The 23,154-nt window shown below is 46.1% G+C and overlaps 1 protein-coding gene across 1 annotated transcript in view; it reads left to right on the top strand.

Annotated features, from left to right (window-relative positions):
- Positions 1 to 22,136, top strand: part of LOC101332341 (BMP/retinoic acid-inducible neural-specific protein 2) — a 113,268-nt gene extending 91,132 nt beyond the window's left edge. Inside the window, 6 exon segments of the mRNA XM_033858592.2 lie at positions 3,278 to 3,468; positions 4,548 to 4,771; positions 16,539 to 16,629; positions 19,171 to 19,316; positions 19,318 to 19,408; positions 21,910 to 22,136. Of these exon segments, the coding sequence (XP_033714483.1) occupies positions 3,278 to 3,468; positions 4,548 to 4,771; positions 16,539 to 16,629; positions 19,171 to 19,316; positions 19,318 to 19,408; positions 21,910 to 22,136 (970 nt within the window).
- Positions 22,137 to 23,154: the final 1,018 nt, after the last annotated feature.

Here is a 23,154-nt window from a genome sequence, read left to right as displayed (position 1 = left end):
GCATGTCGTTTAATCTCCATGTATTTGTGAATTTTCCCATTTTCTTCTTGTAATTGATTTCTAGTTTCATACCATTGTGGTCAGAAAAGATGTGTGATATGATTTTAGTCTTAAATTTATTAAGATTTGTTCTGTGGTCTAACATATGCTCTATCCTGGAGAATGTTCCATGTGCCTTTGAGAAGTGTATTCTGCTGCTGGATGGGATGTTCTATAAATATCTGTCATGTCCATCTGGTCTAACATATAGTCCATCTGGTCTAACATATAGTTTAAGTCTAATGTTTCTTTGCTGATTTCTGTCTGGATGATCTATCCATTGTTGAAAGTGGGGTATTGAAGTTGCCTTCTGTTATTTTATTTTATTTTTTTTTTGCGGTACGCGGGCCTCTCACCGCTGCGGCCTCTCCTGTTGCGGAGCACAGGCTCTGGACGCACAGGCTCAGCGGCCATGGCCCACGGGCCCAGCCGCTCCACGGCATGCGGGATCCTCCCGGACCGGGGCACAAACCCGTGTCCCCTGCATCGGCAGGCGGACTCCCAACCACTGCGCCACCAGGGAAGCCCTGCCTTCTGTTATTGTATCACTGTCTATTTCCCCCTTCAGATCTGTTAATATTTGCTTTACATATTTCAGTGCTCCTATGTTGGGTGCATAAATATTTATAAATGTTATATTTTCTTGATGAATTGATCCCTTTATCATTATATAATGACCTTTGGCTTTACATCTATTTTGTCTGAAGTAAGCTACCCCAGCTTTCTTTTGGTTTCCATTTGCATGGGATATCTTTTTCCATCCCTTCACTTTCAGTGTATGTGTTCCTAAAGCTGAAGTGAGTCTTGTATGCAGAACATGGTTGGATCTTGTGGGTTTTTGTTTGTTTGTTTTTTTGTTTGTTTAATAAGCTGCTCTATGTCTTTGATTGGCCATCCAGCCAATAAGAAGTGAGTTCAAGCAACTGTTCTTTATGCTGCAGTGGGATATGGGATAGAAAATATTTTGACAAATACCCTGTACTTTAAAGTTTAGCATTTCCTCCACAAAGGAAATAAAAGATAATGCATTATTATGAGCTACCTGCTTAGATAAATAAAGCCACACAGTGGGAATTTTAATTTGTCAGAACCCTGAATTATTAGTTATCCCTTTTCCTTTGTTTCCCTGGTAATGTTTGGCACATGCCCCCGCTCTCTGTCTTAGTTTCTAGAATTAGATAGGGGAGTTCTGTAGCCTCAAATGGCCATGGATTTTTATTTATTTTGAATTATTTTATTTTTTTCTGTGGACTTGTCATTTGTACTTCATGGATTTTGGGGGAAGTTTAGACCAAGGTGTAGCCCTGTCATGAAGAGCAGAGTTGGGATGGGTGAGAAAGTTGAGAAGACTACATTTTGTGGTTTTCTAAGGCAGTGGAGCCGATCCTTACTAGTATAATTTGGGAGGCAATGGAAAACCCCTTTTTTACTAGTGGATATGATCATTTAAATCTCACCCTTTAAAATACAAATATTTCAGTGAGGAGTAAAGCATGAAGATTAAAATTCCAGATGGAACTAGAAGGGAACTTTGCCATCTTCTAGAATAGAGCTTCTCAAAATGTACATCCTCTTAGTTCCTTTCAGGATGTCCATGCTGACATTTGCAATAAAGGTGCAAAAGCAATGGTGAATGAAACTGCTGGCATCTTAACTTAAATAAAGGCAGTCTCACCAAATGACACTAGTAGTCAGGTATTCATCATTACGTACCTAAACATACACACACATACATGTATGCTTAACTTCATGAATGTCCTTGAAGCAGTAAAATTTATTAATTTTATTGGATCTTGACCCATGAGTACATGTCTTTTTTAATATTCTGTAAGATGAGATGAAAAGTACATATAAAGCATGTTTGAGGTTACTGAAGAATGATGATCTCAGAGAAAAATACATTTGTGATTGAGTTGTGAGTTGAACTAGCCACTTTTTTCATGGGACTGAATTTTTCTTGAAAGAACAACCAACAATCTATGGTTATTCAGATTTTAGTGTTTGGCAGACATTTTCTCAAAAAAACAAAAAAGAATGAAGCAAGCCTGCCTCTTCGAGGAAAGTAACTGACAGTACTTGTTACCAATGATAAAATTTAAGCTTTCAAATGAAAATTGAAATTTTGGAAAACTTGTATTTGTCATCATGAGCTTGACAGCTTTCCAATATTTAAAGACTTTTTTCTTGAGATTTGTGGGGATATTAACAAATATGAAGTTTTGATATTATATAATAAAAAGTGTCAAAATGTGGAAGATCTGAATAACTCAGTGGTCCCATATTTTCCAGATGGATGACCAATACATGATGTTACACAATCATAAAGAGTAAAAAGATCCATTCAAAGTACAATATAGAATGCTGGATTTTAATGTAACTGAGTATGAAAAGCTTATTGATAACGGTTTCAGATTCCACACTGTAATTAACCTTTAAGAAAGTACATTTGTTGAGTTTCGTGTGGTACCGAAGAAGAATATCCACAATTATCACAACAGATTGAACTTAGAAGAAAATATGAGAATGCAGCTCTCTCCTGCTAAGCCAGAAACTCGAGAGATTTGCCAAAAGGCAAAGCAATGCCATTCTTCTTACTAAATCTGTTTTGTTCCAGAACATACAGTGACTGTCACACAAATATGTTATTTATGTTATATATGATGGATTTATTTCTATTATCTTTAAATGAAATAATAGATAACTAAACTTAAATTTTCTCAGTTTTAATTTCTAAAGGGGTAATTATCATTAGACAGAAGCCACCTAAATACAGGGACTTGATCATGTTTAAGAGTGTGATCGGGTCCTGAGACTAAAAAGTTTGAGAACTGTTGTTCTAAACCCACCTCCTGACTTTCAAAATGGGTAACAGAGGCCATGAGGTGACTCATCCACTGAGTTGCAGTTGTGACTAGATCTTATTTCAGCAAACCACTTCCAATATTTTCGTTGTTTGTTTTTCCCCATTACACTACTACCATGACTGCCTTCAGGTGAATAAGCCACTCTCCAATGGGAGCGTGTACTAATGGAGGTCAGCTGAGGTAGGGCTTTCTTACCGACTGGGAATCAGAGACCAGAGGGCCTCTTTCAGGCAGTGGTCCCTCCATCTGCAGAGATGTATGCTGACAGGAGATGAGGGGGTGCAAGTGGAGGAAGAACATTACCTGCTTCCGATTTTATGCCTCTTGTTCCAAAATACAGTGAGCTTTTCCTTGTCCCTCGACTTTTCCTCCAGGGAGTTTGCACGTTGGAAAGTGAACAGCCTGGCTCTAGAAAGGAAGGACTTCTTTAGTTTGCCATTGCCTCTTGCCCCAGAGTTTATCCGGAACATCCGCCTCCTCGGAAGGAGACCCAACCTGCAACAGGTCACCGAAAACCTGATCAAAAAGTACGGCACTCACTTCTTACTTTCTGCCACCCTCGGAGGTAAGCAATACCACGATCCTACACTCATTGGTTGCCAGCTCATCGAAAATAGCTTTAAGACCCCTTGACTATAGCTTCAAACTCTTCCTGGGTCTTTTATTCTTCCTGGCCTATTATTGACTGGGAAACGTTTTCTTTCTGGTGCATTTGTCAACAGTGTAATCTCTTGACATCCAAATTCACCCCAGAACATTGCTTATAAGCATCCTCCTGGGGAGGGGATGTGGGGTAAGGAGGTTGGGGGACAGACAGACTCCTACTAAGCACTTGCCAGAAGTGCTCCCACTTTTCTTTTGAGTGAGCCATCTAACCCCGAGGTTTCTCCATATCTTAATATTGGCTGTGGCTACAATAGTGAGACCCGTAGGCAAAGAAGTAAATGTCCACTGAGTCCCTGACCTCTCTGCTTCCACTCTGTAGAGATTGGTAACCAGCCAAACCAATTAGAATGACTCTGGGCTGGATGGAGGCAAAGGTGGAAGGGGACCTATGTCTAGGACCCAGCGCAGAACTGAGAGCTGGGAATAGGCAGCATTCTCTCTGCCCTGGAAAGGAGAAAGCAGGATTTATTATAACATTTAGCTCACTGTCTGATGGACAAAAGGAACTCTCCAAGGGTTCAGGCCAGCTGCCGGCATGTGGTAGGCGCTGAGTGTTTGATGGGGAAAAGGGAGGTTGAGCTTCAAGGCTTTTGCCCTTTGTTAGGGAGCAGAAATAGCCACGGTGACTTCTTATAAACAACTTGAGACGGAGAATTTTATCTTCCCCATGGAGGTAGATTGCCTGAGATAGAGATCAATAGAGGATGTTAACTGGATAAGCTGGAGGGGCGGGGGATGAGCTTTGGGAGATTACGGAAGCAGGGAGGAGGCGGAGGGCCTCCCAGGCAGTGGTGCCCTTATCCTGTGGCGCAGTCTGATGACATTGTTCTGAACATGGCATGGATGAGAAGAGTCCGTCAGCAGGGGCCGTGGGCTCCCTCTTAGCTCGGTCTCCCCTGGCGAAGGGTTTCACATTCTTATTGGTAGGGGATTAGGGAGCTGAAGGCCTCACCAGTGCACCCATGTTGTTTGCTGTAGGAGAAGAGTCCCTGACCATTTTTGTGGACAAGCGGAAACTGAGCCGAAAGTCAGAGGTGGCAGGAATTGCCCCTATAGTCGGGGGCGGTGGGAACAGCTCTGCTGTGTCCCTGGAGATCCTGCACCAGCTGGCAGCCTCCTACTTCATCGACAGAGAGAGCACCCTGCGACGGCTGCACCATATCCAGATAGCCACAGGGGCCATCAAGGTAAGGGCCTGAGAGGTCCTGGGAGAGGGAGGGCAGACAGGCAGAGAAAGCAGAGGGAGGCCTGGGTGTTAACTGGCTCCAAGTGAGCCAGGCCTGACTGATGGAAGTGGGAAAGCAGCTTTCTGATGTGGGCACAACCCTAAACCAGCCCTAAAACATGGTCTGCGTCTTCCTTCTGCAGCAAATAGTCACGTGGCTTCTACCCTAAGGCAGGCTCCAGCCGAGGGACTGTGGTGAAAGGTAGACAAGGGCCCTGCTCTCCAGAGGTTACATTCTGGTGGGGGATGAAGATAATACACAAGTAAAAAATCAGCCCAGTAATTCCAGATAATGATATAAGGAAAAGACCGAGTCGTAGGTACAGATTTCCTGAGGTAAGAGAGGGGAACAGTGAGTATTAGCCAGATTGGTCGAGGGAGGGCACTTTGGGTTTAGACTTCGAGGCTGAGATCTGAATCCTTAGAAGTCAGCTGTGTGTAGATCCGAGGGAAGGGTGTTCAGGCAGGGGGAACAGTAAGTGCTAAGGCCCTGAGGCAGGAACCAGCGTGGTGCCTTGGTGAAACACAGAGAAGACTGCTGTGACTGCAGTGAGATGAACAAGAAGGATGCTGGTCCAAGATGGAATTCAGAGGTAGGCTGGAGCCAGATCACGTGGCTGTGAGAAAGTGCAATAGAAAACAAGCAGAGGGGTGATAGGATTTCATGTATGGTTGAAAAAGCTCAAGAGTTACTGTCACTTTAATAACTATAACTTTCATCCCATGTTCTCTACTGACATCTAGACGATTTCTAGGACAGTTCATGTTGTTTGAGGGAAGACTAGTGAAGATACTTGAGAACACTGGATATTCTACTTCTAAATATAAAGTTAGGATGCTGAGGGGGTTCAGTCTTGTCTTACATCCTGCCTTCATCCCATCCAAGACTCACAAGGAAGTTTTATCATTCTTTCATTCATTTGTTCAATAAGTATTTAAATTTTTTTATTTTATTTTATATTGGAGTATAGTTGATTCACAACATTGTGTTAGTTTCAGGTGTGCAGCAGAGTTATACATATTCACATATCTATTCCTTTTCAGATTCTCTTCCCATACAGTTTATTACAGAGTACTGGGTATAGTTCCCTGTGCTCTACAGTAGGTCCTTGTTGATTATTTGTTTTACATATAGTAGTGTGCCAATCCCAACCTTATTGAACACCTGTATGTGTCAGGGACTGTTCTGGATACTGAGAATCCAAGAGTGAACAAAACATATGAAGTTCCTGCCCTCGCGAAGCTGAAATTCTAGTGGTGGAGACATAATTAAATACATGAACAGTGTCAGGTGGGCTTAATGGTATAAAGACATGAAGTCAGGGAAGGAGATAGAGGGTGATGGGGACATGGTACTTTAGGGAAGACCAGAGATCTGAATGAAGCAAGGGAGTGAGTCACATGTATATCTTGAGTGAGTGCATTCTAGACAGAGCGGGGAGTGAGGGCAACTGCCCTGAAGTGGGAGTGTGCTTGGTAGGATCCAGGAGCACCGGTAGTGTAGCTGGAAGGAGTCAAAAGGGAGGTAAGGTGGCAGATGAGGCTCCAGTGGTCGCAGGGCCTGGATCATGAGGGTATTACCGATCAGGGAAGAGAGGAGAAAGAGGGATCCTGGAGACCAATGCAGTCATTACTGCACTGGTCAAGGTGAGAAACAGTGGTGGCTTGGACAAAGCTGGTGCTATACAGGTGGTGAGACATTCACAGGTCCAGGTTTTGATGGTAGAGCCTATTGAGTGTTAGCTAAGAAATTGGAAGAAAGGAGTCAAGATTAACCGTGAGATTTTTTGGCCTGAGCAACCTGATGAACAGTGATTTCATTAACTGAGGATAACACTAGGGGGAGATGCAGATCTGAAAGAAATAAATCAAGAGTTCAGTTTTAGACATAGCGTATTTGACATTCCTATTAGATGTCTAACTAAAGATATCTGACAGGCAGTTGGCTATCAACACCAGGATTTAAAGAGAAATGTCATGATTGGAGATATAAGTTTGGCTTACAAATATATCCACATATGTAGTTGGTATTTAAAACTTTGGGAAAGGAGGAGATGAGATCACTCGAGGACTGAATGCAGCTAATCAAGTGGCCCCAGGGCTTTGAGTTGTGAAGCACATCAATTTTCAGAAATGGGCCAAACGAGGAGGATTCAACAAAGGAGGCTGAGACAGAGCATAAAGGTATGAAGAGAACCAAAGCTGGATCACAAAGCCATGTGAAGAAAGTGATTCACAAAAGAAGGAGCAGGCAACTGTTGAGCAGTCAGATTGAGAACTGACCTTCAACTTGGCATCATGGAGGTAACTGGTAACCTAGATAGGAGTAGCTTCAGTGGCATGAAGGGTATAAAAGGCTGAGTGGAGAAGGTTCAAGAGAGAGAACAAAGTGAGGAATCAGAATAGTAGAGACAGTTCTTTAAAGGTCTTGCTGTAAAGGCTCATAGAAAAAATAGGTGATAGCTGGAGACTGATGGGGGATCAAGGGAGCTTGTGTTTTTGTTTTTAAAATGGGAGATATTCCAGAATATTGGTATGTTGATTAAAATGACTCAGTAGAGAGGGGGAAAGTGATGGTGCAGAGAGACAGGAGATAATTGCAGAAGCAATCGAGGTGGTGAGAGGTTGCTATTCCAGGCACAAGTGGAGCAGCAGGTCTCACACAGGACCATGAACACTTCATGCTTTGGAGGCGGAGGCTGTACAGAGCTCACAGCTCACACGTGCAGTGGGATGGCAGATGTGGCAATGGGACGATGCGGATGTTCTCTTCTGATTTATTCCGTTTCCTTGATGAAACAAGCAAAGTCCATGGCTAAGTGAAAGAAGGAATTGTTGAGAAAAGAATGTACGAAATGGTCATTCAGAGCGTTAAGGTCATCAACTGACGAGATGACTAGATAAATGGACCGGATTGTTGGGTGTCACCAAGGACTGACTCATTTGAGACTCATGGTCGTAATTACAACATGAGGCCTGTCAGCGGCGTTGTGAGTTTTATCAGCTACATTCAGCACGTCTTGTTCAGACAGGCATGGGAGAGATGGACAGCTGGATTTAACCAAGGGGTGTGTGTGTGTGTGTGTGTGTGTACAAGATGAAAGAAAAAATAGGCAAGGGAGTTGAGAGTATATAGAAAGGAGTGATTACAGTGGTGGATCAAGGGGTCTGAGACCATTATAGGATGATAGTGAAAAGTTGGCCAGGTCAAAAGATTGGGAGTCTCAGTAGATTTGATGACTTGTTATAGGGAAGAGACTAGAGTAGGTACAAGTGTGTAATGCTTTATATTGCTATTACAGAGGGTCAGGTTCTGGGGCACGGCCATGGGCGTGGGAGCCTAAGATGGGGTTGGATAGAGGACAAGATAAGGAGGTGAGGAGGCCAGGGGACTGGGAGGCTGGGTATTAAGGGATCACCTATATGGATGCTGACGTCAGCAGGAATGATACAGACCCGGGTGGTGGTAAGAAAGAGGGTGGTGAGCAAGCTAAATACTGAAAATCCTCAATGAGGGAGGGGGAGTGACAAGAAAAATAGACGGCAACACGGAGGAGTAGTGGGTGATTGTCTTCACGTTTAGAGAGGAAGGAGGACCGGTGTTCAGGATATCACAGCGGAAGACCCACCTCACTTCATGCCAGTGTGAGGTGTGGGAAGGCAGACAGCCACTGCTAGAGAGGACGGCAGGGGAAACCACATCCTCCAGGGCTGCTAGGTTGTGCTTAGAATGAAAAGGTGAAGCGGACTCTTGAGAAGAGATTGAGGTTATAGATGTTCTTGCTGAGGAGTGATCATGAGATCCAGAGAGCATGATGGAGGTTAAGTGAAGAAAAGGGGTCAGATTGGGGGATGGCCAGTGTCTGGAGTGAGAGTCTGAGAGAGGAGGAAGACGGAAGTTCAGACAGGCTAGGGTACGTTTGGGAGGCTGGTATCTTAGGCAGCTTAAAATGATGTAAAAAGAACTGCAGTAGCACAGAGTGGGTTTTACCAAGAAGACAGAACTCTGTGGAAGCCCTCTCACCCTTCAGTCCTCTAGTGGACTGTGTCAAAGTTGGAGAAGAATTGGTCTTATCCATTCGTGAAAGGTAGGCCTGGATCAGTAACTCTGTGGTCCCATTAATGTCCCTTCCTGTCCTTTGACCTGACCAACTTCTCACTTTCTCTCATCCCTCCATGGCCTCATTGTCTTTTTGCCCAACTTAGGTCTCTTGGTCCATCACTATAATCACTCCCTTGCATATTCTCTTCAGCTTACCCTTTGCCTCCTCGTCATGCCCACGGCCATTCCTATAATTCAGAACCTCATCACGCTTACCTGATTTTCTCACATAACTAGTCTTCCCATCTGCATTCTCAGCTCTGCTCCCTGATTCACGATCTATGCTGCTCGCACGAGCGCACATCGTCATATCGTATCATTCCCCTGCTTAAAATCCTTCAGTGGTTTTTGACTACATGGGACAGAGCCCACACCACCGCCTTCCATCCAGGGCGGCAGTGTGAGGCATTGGAAAGAACCCGCGAGTCTGAGCTCTACCACTGCTCATGGCAAGGCTTTGATCAAGTTACCAAACTTCTCTGAGCCCCCATTTGATCCTTCTCAAATTGTTGAACAATCAGAATAATTTCTAACGTGAAGGATTTCTGGGAAGTTCAAATTAGAAAATGTAGAGAGGACATGAGCCACAGCACAAGTGGACCTTGAAAAGGGATAATTCCTCTTCTCAACAAAATGGGAAGGCAGTTGAAGACCTGCTGTCCCTGTTGTCTTTTTAGTTTCAGCTCCAAATGCTCCTTTTACACTCTTCTCAACCCTTGTTTCCCCCCTCAACCCTTCACTTACCATTTATTCCATGTAAGCCAGTCCTGTCTACCTCCTAGTCTTTGTTCAGATATGCCATGCTCTTGAGTCTCCCTTCCTGGTACCTGCTGTCTTTTTTGCTTACAATCCTCATCTGTTCACCTGAGTGGCTTTTCCTAACCCTTCTTCGCTTGGCTCAAAAAGGTAACTCTTTCGTGAAGCCTTTCCTGACTCCCAAGGTAGTTAAATGTTCCTCTTCAGTGTTTCAAACACATGCCTCCCTTATACGGATTATCATTTGAACTGATTGCTACCTAACGTGAGAGCCTCTGAAACTATGCGATTCTTATGGGAGGGACTGGGTCTCAGGCATCTTTGGTTCCCGGTGAGAGTACAGAGCCTGCCACATTATGGATAATGAGTAAAGGTTTGCTGAGTGAATGAATGAGTCACTGACCCCACTTTTCACATGGGTTGGGCTCTTCTCAGTGTGTGTGCAAGTGCCTGTAAGCGTGTTAAGTTGAAAGAAACAAGGTGGATGCAGTATCAAGATGATTTGTTAAGAGAACTCTGGTGAAGGATACCATAGGTCTCTAAGAACAAGACACTAGATCCAATCCAGACACATAGGTGTGGTAAAAGAACAGTAACGCTCCCAGGTTACTCTGTTTCTTGTTGGAACACGCCTCTACTTTTTCATCTCTGCCTGCTTCATTTTCCTGCATCTCCTGTTCTTTCCTCTGTTTATTCTAGACTTTCTGTACACCGGTGGCTTCAGCCCACCTTTAGCTTTGTCTTGCTCTGAAGCTGACTCTGGCCCTGGCTGGACGTAATCTGTTTCGTCTCTCAGCCAGTGCACTCAGGACGGGGACTCTTCTCTTGCTCATTGTAGTATCCTCAGTTCCTGGTACATAGTAGGTGCTTGATAATTATTTATTCCGAATTTTGTAAGCGTCCATGATCAACTCTTAAATTTCTTTTTTCTCTCAGTATCACAGTTCTAAATTCCCCGGAGAAAGAGTCTGGTTCAGGATTCATCTCAGGCCAACACAAAGAGCGGGGGTTACGTAATCTCAACCATGGCTCACTGATTCACTTCTTTAGCAAGGACTGTGGGTGATAGCGTGAGAGGTGGGCAGGCACTCGAATCCACGTCTGTTATAGTGCCTGTAGATGCACGTTCTCGAACTAGAGCCACTGCCCGTCTCCTCCAGAGAAGGGCCACCATCCTCGGAAGCCTCTTCTTGGAACTCCTCGGTCCCACGTGGCATGAGAGAGGATTATTCAGCTTCCGCTGAGCTGCTTGACCTGTAGCTGTTTCTGTTTGGGAACACCGTGGGTTCTCCCCATGGGTTGCAATTCAGAGAACCATGAAAAAAACAAGGCATTTAGTGTCTTCTCCCCCCCTCTGCTCATCTCCACATAGTTTAGTGACCTGTCCAAGGACGCACCCCTAGACTAAGGAGCAAAGGGAGGTGTTGGCATCCTGTGCCACAGTGCTGCTCCCTTGCTAGGGTTGACCTGACCATTTTGTCCTGATAGTAATGGTGTTCCACAGGAGGCCATCTCTTTGCCTTAACACACAGCGTTTGCAGATCCAGACAGCAGGGTCCCCCTGCAGCACACCCCTGTGAACTCACACTCCTCTGCTGGTACTGCAGCCCCTGCCACCTACTTCCCTCTCCTGAACATGCCTTCTCAGGGCTTGAGCTGGTTTCCAGTGTGGTCATTGCTCTGGATGGAGGTGAGGTGGAGGTGAGGGGCTCTGCCCATTTACTCAGCCTTGGTGAAGGAAAGACCCTCGAGCATATCTTCCTGTTGCTTGTTTCTCTAAGCAAAGGTGCTCTTACTTTCTACCCTTTGTTAGCAACTTCTTTGCACTAATGTGGAGAAAGAGCACCCTGCCCCCTTTTGTTTATCCAACACACGCCCGAGACCCCACTGAACATCCCCCTCTGTTGCAAGGTTTACCCTGGTCAGTACATACCTCTGTTGCAGGATTTGTCACATTAGACTGCAGCTGTTTACGTGCCCATCTCCACCTGCCCACACACAACAGCAGGGCTTAGATCAGTGGGGACTCTTTTCACATGCATACAGTTCCAGGTCCCTTCACAGTGTCGGGTGTGTGGTGAGACACTCAATAAAATGCCTGACTGATAGCGGAAGGCAGGTTACCTGGTTTAGTGGGAGACGAACTTACTCAAGTGAGAAGACCGGGGATTGGGTTTCAACCTTGATACTTACTATTCCTATGGTCTTGGGAAGTTAGTTATTGAACTCCATGACATGGACTTACCAACTGTTTTACTCACCTGTACCCAGGGCTTATATTCAGCTGATATGACCACATCAGTGATTAAAATATTAAAACACTTCCATACAGGCTGGTAAATCATCTTCACCCAATCTGCTGTGTGCCACCCTAACCACCTTTATCTCTCCCCTGGAACCCCGGGATCTCCCCTAATAGTAACCAAAGGACTAATGTAACTCTGGAGACCCTCAGAGCCCTGCTTTGGCACTACGGCTGGCACCTCTCCTCATGAGTGACGTCCTACCTGCTGATACATACTGTGAATAACATATTGTAAATATCACCCCTCACTCTACCGTAGGATGGGGGGTGACACCAAATGATATAGTTCACATGAAACACTTTGAAAACTGTAAAGGGCTGAATACATATTCATCCTGTCCATAATTCCCAGGAAGGGATCGGAGCCCTGAAGGAAGGGAGGGGCCTATTTCCTAGTTGTAGCTCACCCTCTGATTCATTGAAGGCTGAGGAGGGACTTAGTGAGGAGGGTTTGAGATGCTCATGAGCTGCCCGAAAAGAGCCCACATAAAAGTTCACGTGGATTGCAGGATGGCAAGAGGGAGTGGTTCTCACAAGCATTCTTAAAGTGACTTGTCCAAATTTCTCCCTGTAGCAGCCTGGGATTCAATTTGCAGCTCTTTGAATCACACACACTGTCAGCCGTGCTCTCCTGGCCGGCCCTATCGCTCACAATTAGAAGCCCATTTCACTCGAGCTTAGCTTCGCAGGTGCCCCCCTAGGTAGGACAAGAGCAGCCAGGGAGTTAAGGGCAGGGGAGGAGAACAGGCTCACTGGAACGAGGGTTTGCACAATCTGGCATTTATGGAAAATTGGATGCGCTAATGAACCTGAGATCCATCAGGGCTTTCTGAAGGCAGGACTGTCTCTATCAACAGGCCAATTAGCACACAATTATTTTCTCCCGAAAGCTTATCTGAGGCGCTCTTTGAATGCTTGCGCCTGAGTGAGCTGCACTTTCCATTACCTCTGGGGGCCCTCTTTAGAATCCGCCAAAGCTGTCTGCCTCTTCTACAGGGAGAGGCACGGGGTTCTCCGCTCCAACCTGCCAGGGACTCTGGGGCTTTCATCACTCGGGGGGAGGGGTCCTCAGCTCATCCTGCTTATCAAGTCAGTGCTCAGGCAATGTCTGCAAGAGGACCCTCTCCAGCTCCCCTTCTCCTTCCCACCTCCTTGCTTCTCTAGGGAAGACAGAGGTGGCTCAGAGCAGAGTAGCAGGGGAAAGAGCAATGACTTTGGGATCTAGTAAAACCTGCGTGAGCCTTCCTCACTCGTGGAGATCTGGCTTGAGTCATTTCCTCTAACAGGAAATGATCAGGGGGATCATGGTCTTTGTCTCTTCTTCATTCCTGTCCTTGTGCCACAATTAAAACAGTGGAGCTACTCACACCCTTTCAATGACTTACCTAATTGATTATCCTCTTGTAGAACTGACCTTTGGAAATAGCAAAGTAAAGGTCAGAAAATCGCATCAGAGCCGGCCCCAGAATATTGAACAAGATTGTGGTGGCGGGGGCGGGGGTTGGAAAGCAGACGGGTTGGTGGTAGATAGGTAGGCATAGTGGTAGGATAAAGGGGAGGAAAGTGGCTGTGCTATATGTGCCCCCTTGGGGGTCGTCCTACTTCTGCGTAAGGTGTGTAGCTTTCTCACCTGTTGCTGGTGAGTGTTCAACTCAGGAGTGGGTGGACAGAAAAGCCAGGGCAGAACTCAGGACAGTATGGTGGCCAGCTTACCTGGAGGTGGGGACAGGCAAATCTCCCAACTACCACACTCAGCATCCCACTCTGCCCTTCAGCCCATCCCATTCCAAGAAAGGCAGGGTTCCCCAGAGTAGCTGGGCTAGTCCTTGGCCATAGCTCTTCTTATAGGAATTTTTGCACCGTGTGGATAAAGAAGACTTTACCTTGACATAAGCCTGACTCTGCCTTCCCACTGCAGTTTGACAACTAGCCACTCACCAACTCACCCAATACAGAGACATTATTCAGCACCAAGTGCCCACCTGTGGAGGGAGGTAGGCTCACGTGGAACACCAGGATTATAGAAACATGTTTCCTTGTCTGTAAACTCCTTATGGTAGTGGCTGTCTTACTGTGAGTTTTGGATTCTCTTTGAATATGTAATAGATGAATAAATGAGTGAAAGAATAAATGAATGAGTCAAATGAATCGTAGCCCTGCAGGTGACTAGCTGTGTGACCTTGAAGAAATCATTTAACCTATCTGGCCTTGGTTTCCTTATCTGTAATATGGGATAATAATATCTAAAGTGTATACAATTTGTCTTAGCCCATGTTCACCTTCTGAAGAGAGGGCAGATCACTAAAATACTTTGGATGAACTGGTCTGTTTACACTTGTTTTTTAGGGTGATACTATCTAAATGGGTTTACCTCATTTTAATTTTCTGCAGCCCTTTGACGTGCCCTCACAGGAGGCCCGGGGCTTTGAACTGGAGTCTGAGGACTAAAAGTCAAAGCCCTGTTTCAGCTAACTCAGCAGCTCTGTGGTCTCGGGTACTGTAACTCCCAGAACCTTGGTTTCCTTCTTTGAAGGGTGATAGGAGTGGGATTTGTCTCCGAGTTAGTGGGAAGGTTAAATGGCATGATCTTGGAGGATGAACTTGGAAACTGTGCAGAGGTTTCCTGCCTCTGTCATGGCCTTGATCCCGTCCCCGATCCATGCCGGGTCTTGCTGCCTCTCATGCACTGTGTCTATTGCTTCCCCTTGGTCTTGGTCTGCAGTTACCTCTTTTTCTCCCAAATCCCCCCTTCCCTCGCATCCCTCCTCATCCTTCAAGACCAATTTATATATCACCTTCTCCATGAAGCCTTCTCAGACTGCTTTAAGCTACAAGGTTCTCTCCCGTCTCTCTCTTTACTGTATTAGTCTGTGTCATACCATCTCTCACTTAATTACTCTCTTCCATGTGTATTTTTTAAGACCAAGTATACTAAATTCTCTTTAAACATGTCACTTACACTTTGATATTCACCATGGTAACTAGTGGGACGGCAGACAGTTACACTCCACACTTTCCAGCCCATGGGTTGTAGATCATGCTGCCCCTTCTTTTTTTTTTTTTTTGGGCCGTGCCGTTCAATCCCTGGTTTTAGTTTTCCCCAACCAGGGATTGAACCCGGCCTCTCAGCAGTGAAAACCGAGAGTCCTAACCACTGGACCACCAGGGATGCTGCCCCTTCTTTTTCTCAAAGTGCTTTCCCTCCCTTCTCTTCTTGTCCACTTTCTACTCACCTTTAAAGACCAATTCAGTTGGTGTCCCCTCTGCAACTCCTTCCCTTGTTTAGAGCTGTGGTTTCCTCAGGGCTCCTCATGGCGCTTTGCGCCTGCTCGATGTGGATGTGTATCAGTCAGTTGGATATGTACCTGCCTCCCCCACAGGGTGTAACCTCCTGGAGGACACACTACATAACTTGTACACCTTTGTGCACACCTCTCCACCCCCCGAAGCCTGGAACAGATTACTCATACATTCTCTAATTTATTGAGTACCTGCTATGTGCCAGGCACCCTGTTGAGTGCTGTTGACAACCTCGTGAGCAAAATAACTATGAGCTTACCTCTGTAGAGCCTTTAGTGTGTGGAGGACCCAGGCTTTAACTAAATACTCGCAGAAAAGGATGGAAAACTGCAAGTTGTATGCTTGTTGCGGAGCCGAGGTGCCCGGAGCTAGGAGAGAAGGTCAGAGGTCTCAGGGCCAGTTTCCTTGAAGAACTCCGAGAAAGGCACTCTATGAATGTTTGCTAAATGGTAGGGAATTGAACAGTGGCTGCCCAATAAATACTCGTTGATTGGTTGATTGATTTTTGGCAAAGCCTCTGGAGATCCTGAGAAGAAAGGGCCTCGGGTCCCCATCATTCTTATTACATAATTATTTCAGTGCATTTAAAGCTCCCCATTTTTCATCTTATACTTTAAACATCAGGGAAAAACCGATAGGCCAACTTTATAATATGTTAAAATGACTGCGGTGTTTTGGAATATTACATAGCTATAAGAGTTTATGTATATTTAATACGCTTATTAAAATATGCAGTAAAGCCCATGGCTGATTTTCTCTAAGGACGTCTCAGTGCCGAGGTGGGATTTAAATGTTTAATATTAATAATAATACTCATATTTCTCTAGTGCTTTTCATCTTCGGGATCCCTAAAGCCTGTGAGCATCACATCAAGTGGATGCAGCTGGGCTTGCCAGCGGGCTGACAGCATCCTCATCTGCCCTCCTTTCTTCCTCTGGGGGAGGAGAAGGGGGAACTCCAACACAAAGGTTCCAGCTTCCACTGCCTACATTGAGTTTCCTCTTCCCAGACTCAGATTCCCTCTGGCTCCCTCTGAAAGGCTTCCAATTATGTACAACTCCTGCCGCCAGCCCTATACCACTGATACTCCCTGTCTTAGAACAAGGGAAAAAGTGGCTTTATGCTCCTGGGGTAGGGAGATACATGCCTTTCCTTGGGCTGGTCCAGGACAGGACATAGAGCCTGAGATTGGCTGACCGGAAAAGGGAAGTGCAAAGGGAAGGTCTCAGCTTGTTATATAAACCCACCCCTGCCCTTCCTTCTCTAGGTCACAGAGACCAGGACGGTCCCCTGGGCTGCAGCAACTACGACAACCTGGACTCGGTCAGCTCTGTCCTGGTACAGAGTCCGGAGAACAAAGTGCAGTTACTCGGTAAGGAGCCCTGTGACGTTTTTACACTTTCCATACACGGTAAAAAACAACAACAACAACAACAACTTAGATCACCAAAAGGAAAAGTCCTGCCTTGCCCCATGTGGCTAAACCCTTCTGAAGACAAGAACTACCACTGGTTCTGGAACTTGTATTTAACAACTTTCCATCATTCTTTTGAGAAAACTTCTGACATGGTTCACTTTACACCTCGACCATTGCTCAAACCACTGGACACCCAAATCCTCCACCTCCCATCCTTTCCAGGACCTCTGTCACTATCCTACAGCAACAGCACATCCATCATCATATACCTTGATCTCGTTGGCGATCTCCTTTGATGTCCAAAGAACCCTCTGCTTTATCCTAAGTACACATTGGGGAGTAGCTGGCCTTTGCAGAGTGGTTATGGGGTACCGTCTCTAGCTTGACTAAGAGCTACACAAACTGTGGGACCATTGGTTACCCTGAGAGTGTTCCCTGCTTTCTGTTACTAGTCTGCAGTCTTCAATGGGAGATCAAAGCCAGGAGAAGAGTTTGAGAAGAATAGGAGCCTTAACTGGGGACAAAACAGGCAGAAACAGAAAAGCGAAAGGAAGGGGAACGACCCTAGGTCTGGAGCTGGGAGATAAGGGGAGGCACTCAGCTCCTGCTGTCTGTCCCCCAAGCATCCTGGGGGCAGAGCCATGCAAACTGATTCAGACAGAGCTGTTTGGCAATGGGAAAAGTTCATTCTTCTTAAGGCCTGAGTTGGACTCTGTTTAGGATATTATTGTCTTGGTATTATAAAATCGATAGCCGTCACCCAGGATCTGTGATTACAAATTCCAGGCAACCTGAGCCAGACGTAACCCCTCAATGCTTTAGGCATCAAGAAGCATACAAAAAGGAGGAAAAGACTCCTGTATTTAAAGCCGCCCAATGCAATTAGCATCCCTCTTCTCTTAGGTCCCTGGATGGGCTGAAGTTCAGAGTGTCTGGTGGTTCATTTGGAATAGTTTATGCTATTTAATTTTATAGCCCATCACTCATGCAGACATTGCTCGGGGCACTTATTTTGTAGCAATAGGAAATGTTAGGAGGAGGAGGGAGCTAATGCGGGAGGTGAAAGGAAAGGACTTGGAGAGGGCTGAGTGTTGAAAGCAAGCGTGTGTGGACAGCGTGCATGGGGAGGGCTGCTCAAGTGCCACTGTGGGCACGTCAAGAAAGGAAGGTTTAGCAGCCGTTCAGAACAGGAGGTAGATCACAAACAAGAACAACAAACATCTACCACGGCTGCAATTCTAAGTTATATTTTGAGGTCTGCCGAGACTGGGTTACATACTTTGGGCTCTCTGATTTCCTGCCAAGGACAAGGTCAAGGGTGTGACAATAAAGAGCTGGCAGATATCTGATGAAAGGGGAGCTCATCCCGTCCAGAAGTCCTCGCGTCCCTCCCTCTCCTGGCACAGTTTCTCCCAGTGTCCCTGCTGGGAGAGCCTCCTGCAGGTCTGACCTCGAACCGGGCTGGGCTGCAACCAAAGGCATGCCCGTCCTTCATTCACCTCTGGATATGCTTCCAACAGCCGCCCTGTGTGGCTTGAAGCCAACTAGGAATCTGTTCTGCTGCTGGTGAACCAATATCCACCACAGATGGGTAGGAAAACTGAAGCTCGGAGCAATTTAGTGGGTTATATTCAAGACCAGAGGCAGCTAATTAGAAAAGAGAGCTGAGAGACATTCATATCTATCCAGGCTCAACTGAACTTGGGGCATCCATCGCCATCTTGCTTTCACATCGCGTTAAGGGTTAAACCCTGAGATAGGCAGCCAGTCCCAGTTATGCAGTATGACCCAATGGGACAAGGACAGGGTCTGACACCAAGCTGACTTTCCCAGCACTGTGACTTGGGCAGGTCACCGTGGTCACTGGACTGGGATTTCCTCATTATAAGAGCCTCAGTATGACCACAGTGTTGCTTGTAGTTGTATATGGAAAGTGCTTGCTGTAGTGCCTGGCCACTGTGTACCCACACCACCTTGTCCCTACCTCCTAAGCAGGACAGCCTCCTTGGTCATCGGGGCTAAGGTGGGAGGCCCAGGAGGGTCAGCATTCAGAAGTATCCTAGGAGGCCTGCCTCTCACCTCAGAGAAGCTAGAAACAGGATGGCAATTGGAGGCAGAGCAAAAAGCCCATCAAGCCTTGATTCTTCCCCCACGAGGGCTATAAGCTCTTCCTTATCTGAAACATCTTCCCATTTCCATCCTAGAAATGCTGACACGTAGCCAATAAGCCCGTTCATATGATATGCACGCTCTCAATTTGGCTGATGTGAGGGGTTTGACTAAGCCTTGAGCTTTGACGTGCCCCATCTGTCACCGGGACAGCAATAACCCTGTGTCCCAACCAGCTCAGCAGGATCAGGGCCTGGGGTGGCCGTTCTTGGGCCCAGCATGCACAAGTCAGCAGAAACCCCAGCTGGGGATCCTGCAGCCTTGGGTGTGGGAAACCGAGTACTCCCTGGCCCTGCCCGGCAGTTCCCTGACTCGTCCTTTCCTTAGGCCTGCAGGTGCTGCTGCCCGAGTACCTGCGGGAGCGCTTCGTGACCGCTGCGCTCAGCTACATCACATGCAGCTCTGAGGGCGAGCTCATCTGCAAGGAGAATGACTGTTGGTGCAAGTGCAGCCCCACCTTCCCAGAATGCAACTTGTCCTGACGCTGACATCCAGGCCATGGAGGACAGCCTGCTGCAGATCCAGGACTCCTGGGTGACTCACAACCAGCAGTTTGAGGAGTCAGGTGAGCAGTCAGTCAGCCCAGATTTCCTCCCTGTCAATGGGAGGTGGCTGAGAGGTACGGGGTAAGAACCCGGGGCGCTCAGCTTGGCTCCTGGCTCAGCCGCTTAACTGGCTGGGTGACCTCCAGCAGGTTATATGACCACCCCAAGTCTGAACTCATTTTCTTTTTTTGTATATGCAAACAGACCTAATACCTACCAAAGTGATGCGTTTCAAGGACTTAATAAGCTAAGGTAAATATAATTGAGGCCATAGGCCTTGTCTGTCTTGTTTGCCACAGATTCCACAGTGCCTGCACACAAGGTGCACAGTGAATATTTGTTGAATGAATGAGGCACACGGCATGTTTCTAGGAGGCACCGAGTACATGCTGGTGATTGCTTATTGCAGGTATAACTGATATCAATGTCACCTTGAGACTAAGATTCAGAGGGCTTGGTTTTGAGTTCTTATTCCGTGTTATGGCTTGAATGTTTGTATCCCCTCAAATTCATATGTGGAAAATCTGATGCCCAAGGTGATGGTATTAGGAGGTGGGGACTTTGGGATTTGATTAGGTCCTAAGGGCCGAGCCCTCATGAACGGGATCAGTGCTCATATAAAGGAGGCCCCAGAGAGATCCCTTACCTCTTCCAACATGTGAGGACCCAACAAGAATTTTGCCATCTGCAACCCAGAAGAGGGCCTTCACCAGAACCTGCCAGCAGCCTCCTGATCCTGGACTTCTGGCCTCTGAAAATACATTTCTGTTGTTTACGCCACCCAGTCTGTGGTATTTTGTTATAAACAGCTTGGACAGACCTCAACACACTCTATTACTGACCCTTTGTCTAACTTTGCTTTAGCCCTGAAGCTCCTCAGTGCCTCCATTTCTTCATCTGTAAATGAGGGAAAATGATAATAATAGGTGGATGGATGGCCCATATGGAGCAATGTAGATAAAGTATAAAGAACTCTGCGTGATACAGAGTTCTTTATACTTTTCAGTATTAAATGAATTTAATACATTTCAGTATTAAATGAATAATAGTTATATGGATGTATCTCAAAAAAACAATACTGGATAAAACAAAGCAAATGAAAAAGGTTATGTATTATATATACATATTGTATTTAAATAACATTTATATGTAATACTGTAATAACATATTAAATATAATACATATTTAGTACTATTTGATGTTTAAAACATACTAGCCAATACTTAATATTTTTATGGATAAATATATTTTTAGAAAACGTTAAAAAATATAGTAATAAAGAAAACATTCAAGAGAGTAGTTACATCTAGATAAAGATGGAGGGGGAAGTTTAGGGCCTTCAAGTATATTTGCTTTGCCATATTTCTTTTAAAAAAAAATCTGAATTCAGTATGGCAAAATGGCAAACTCTAGGTGGTGGCACATGGGAGTTTATCTTGTTATTCTCTGTGCTGTTTTGTATACCTAAGTGTTTCATAAAAAGAACTGTGCACACACTACTAGTTGTTAATGTCATTACTAGGTGTGATTTTTCCAGTCATCTGGGTGGGGGCTGAAGAACCAGGGACTTGAGAAATCAGAATGAACTGAGGCCCCAGGCATTGCCATCTCAGGTCTTAAACAAGGCATTCAGTTGCTAAGGAGAGTATCATATTCCGGCCCCCCAGCTGCATTGGACCAATGGTGGTGGGATGCGTTAGGTAATGCTAGAGTGTGTGGGAAAGGACTTTGGGCTTTCAGCACTAGGGATTACTGCCAGTGAGTGAAGGAGGACTGTCCAGACCCCCATCAGGAGACGTGATGGCTTGCAGGTTCCAAGTAAAAGCAGGTGCATAGACAGAGATCTGAGCAGTGAATTCAGAAAACACACTGTGCCCAGGAAGCTCTGAGGAGGACTCAGACTTGCAGTAGGAGCTAAGAACCAGAAAGCACATTGCTTCCGGGTTAGTTTCAAGAAAGAATGGGTGTCTGGCCAAGAGGTAAATCTCAAAAGAGAGGAAAGGTGTTCTAGAGTCAGAGAGAAGGACATGGAGGGAAGAGGCTGGTCTCAGGGACTGAAAGGCTTCTAAGAAGACTTCTGAGCTGGGTGCTCCCTCTTCTGTGTCTGCATTTGCCAGTCTTGTCCGCCCTCACCTTCATGAGTGCCTCACACCTTCCCTAAGGGTGTGGTGGTGTGATTGAAGAAGATTGTGCATGAATTATAAGGTGGTATAAAGGGCAAGAGAGATGCATCCCAAGGTCATTGGCCCTGTGGGTGGTGACAGAGATGTGTTTTGAAATTCAGAAGCATATTAGAAACAGGAAGGTTGGGAAAGAATCCATATCTTAAGGTATGTCAATCATCTCTGAATAAGGCTGTTTGAAAAGAAAGAAATAAAAGGGCCCGGGAGGGTGGAATGTGAAGCCTCCTTCCTCATACAGTGACTGAAGGGCGGGCTGGGTCTGGGGGGTGGGGGGAGGTCCTCCTGATGGGCACCCATCCAGGTGCCCCTCAGCTCAGCTCTCGTGTTCTTACCCACAGAGGAATTCCAGGCCCTGCTGAAGCGGCTGCCGGACGACAGGTTCCTGAACTCCACAGCCATCTCCCAGTTCTGGGCCATGGACACCAGCCTCCAGCACCGCTACCAGCAGCTGGGAGTCAGCTTGAAAGTGCTGTTCAAGAAGACCCATCGGATCGTCCGCCGGCTCTTCAACCTCTGCAAGCGCTGTCACCGGCAGCCCCGCTTCCGCCTGCCCAAGGAGAGGTGAGCACCCCAGATGCCCGAGCCAGAGCACGTCACCCATGACAGCCACTGAGGCCGGGGAGGGCCCCTGTCCAACACAGCAGAGCTGGGAATGCTGGCGCACACACGGCCTGTTAGAGTCTCCTATTATCTTGACATACTTGCGTGTCATTCTCAGTTATGAGTTGCATCTGAAGTGAGAGAGAGAAAAAAACAGAGAGGCTAATTTTACTTTTATATAAATTATAGTCGATTCGAATGTTATTCTAATAATACTCTAATTCTCACTTACTCATTTCTATTTTAGTAAGTCTTTTAGGAAAGAAAAGGGTGGAGTTAAAGCTTTCAGACCAATTGCGTATGATGAGAAACACACACAATAGATTGTTTCCAACAAGTGACTCTGCTCTGAGTCATAGGAGGGAAGCGAGCGGAGGGCCTGTGCCCTCAGGAACAGAGTGGGGCTGGATTGTCACAGGCCCTCATGCATCCATCCGCTCCTTCACACGTGCATCCAACAAGCCTTTATTAAGTCCACCTCGCATGTCCTAATATTAAGCAGTGAGGGATATTTGTTAATTGAGAAGATGTAATAAATATACAGGAACATCAAAATTATAAAATTATTATGTGGCAGCCGCTTAAAAGCATGTTCGTGGACTGTAAATCAAAGGCATGGTCTAATAATAGTAAAGGTCAGAGAGAAAAGCCACCCAGGAGAAGGACCTCTTGGCCAGATTGTGTGGGAGGAAATGGAAGTGGGCTGGTACGTGTGAGCCAGAGCATTCCAGGAGGGGGCGCTGCCCTCACAGCAACCCAGGGGTGCACTTCTAACTGAGGCACAGGTAACGAGGGACATATGAGTGAGAGGACAGACCGGCAAGGGCATTTGAGAAAGGTTCTTTTTTTTTTTTTTTTTTTCCCAACACATAGTTAGGAAATGCTTACCAGGTACCAGGAACAATCCTAGTTTCTGAGAATATGTTGGGGAACAATGCAGGGTCCCTGCTTTCACGGCATATGCAGGGAAGCCATCTGTGAAC

The sequence above is a fragment of the Tursiops truncatus genome, chromosome 1 (genome assembly GCF_011762595.2).
Source record: "Tursiops truncatus isolate mTurTru1 chromosome 1, mTurTru1.mat.Y, whole genome shotgun sequence".
Taxonomy (NCBI): domain Eukaryota; kingdom Metazoa; phylum Chordata; class Mammalia; order Artiodactyla; family Delphinidae; genus Tursiops; species Tursiops truncatus.
This window is presented reverse-complemented; position numbering and strand designations above follow the sequence as displayed.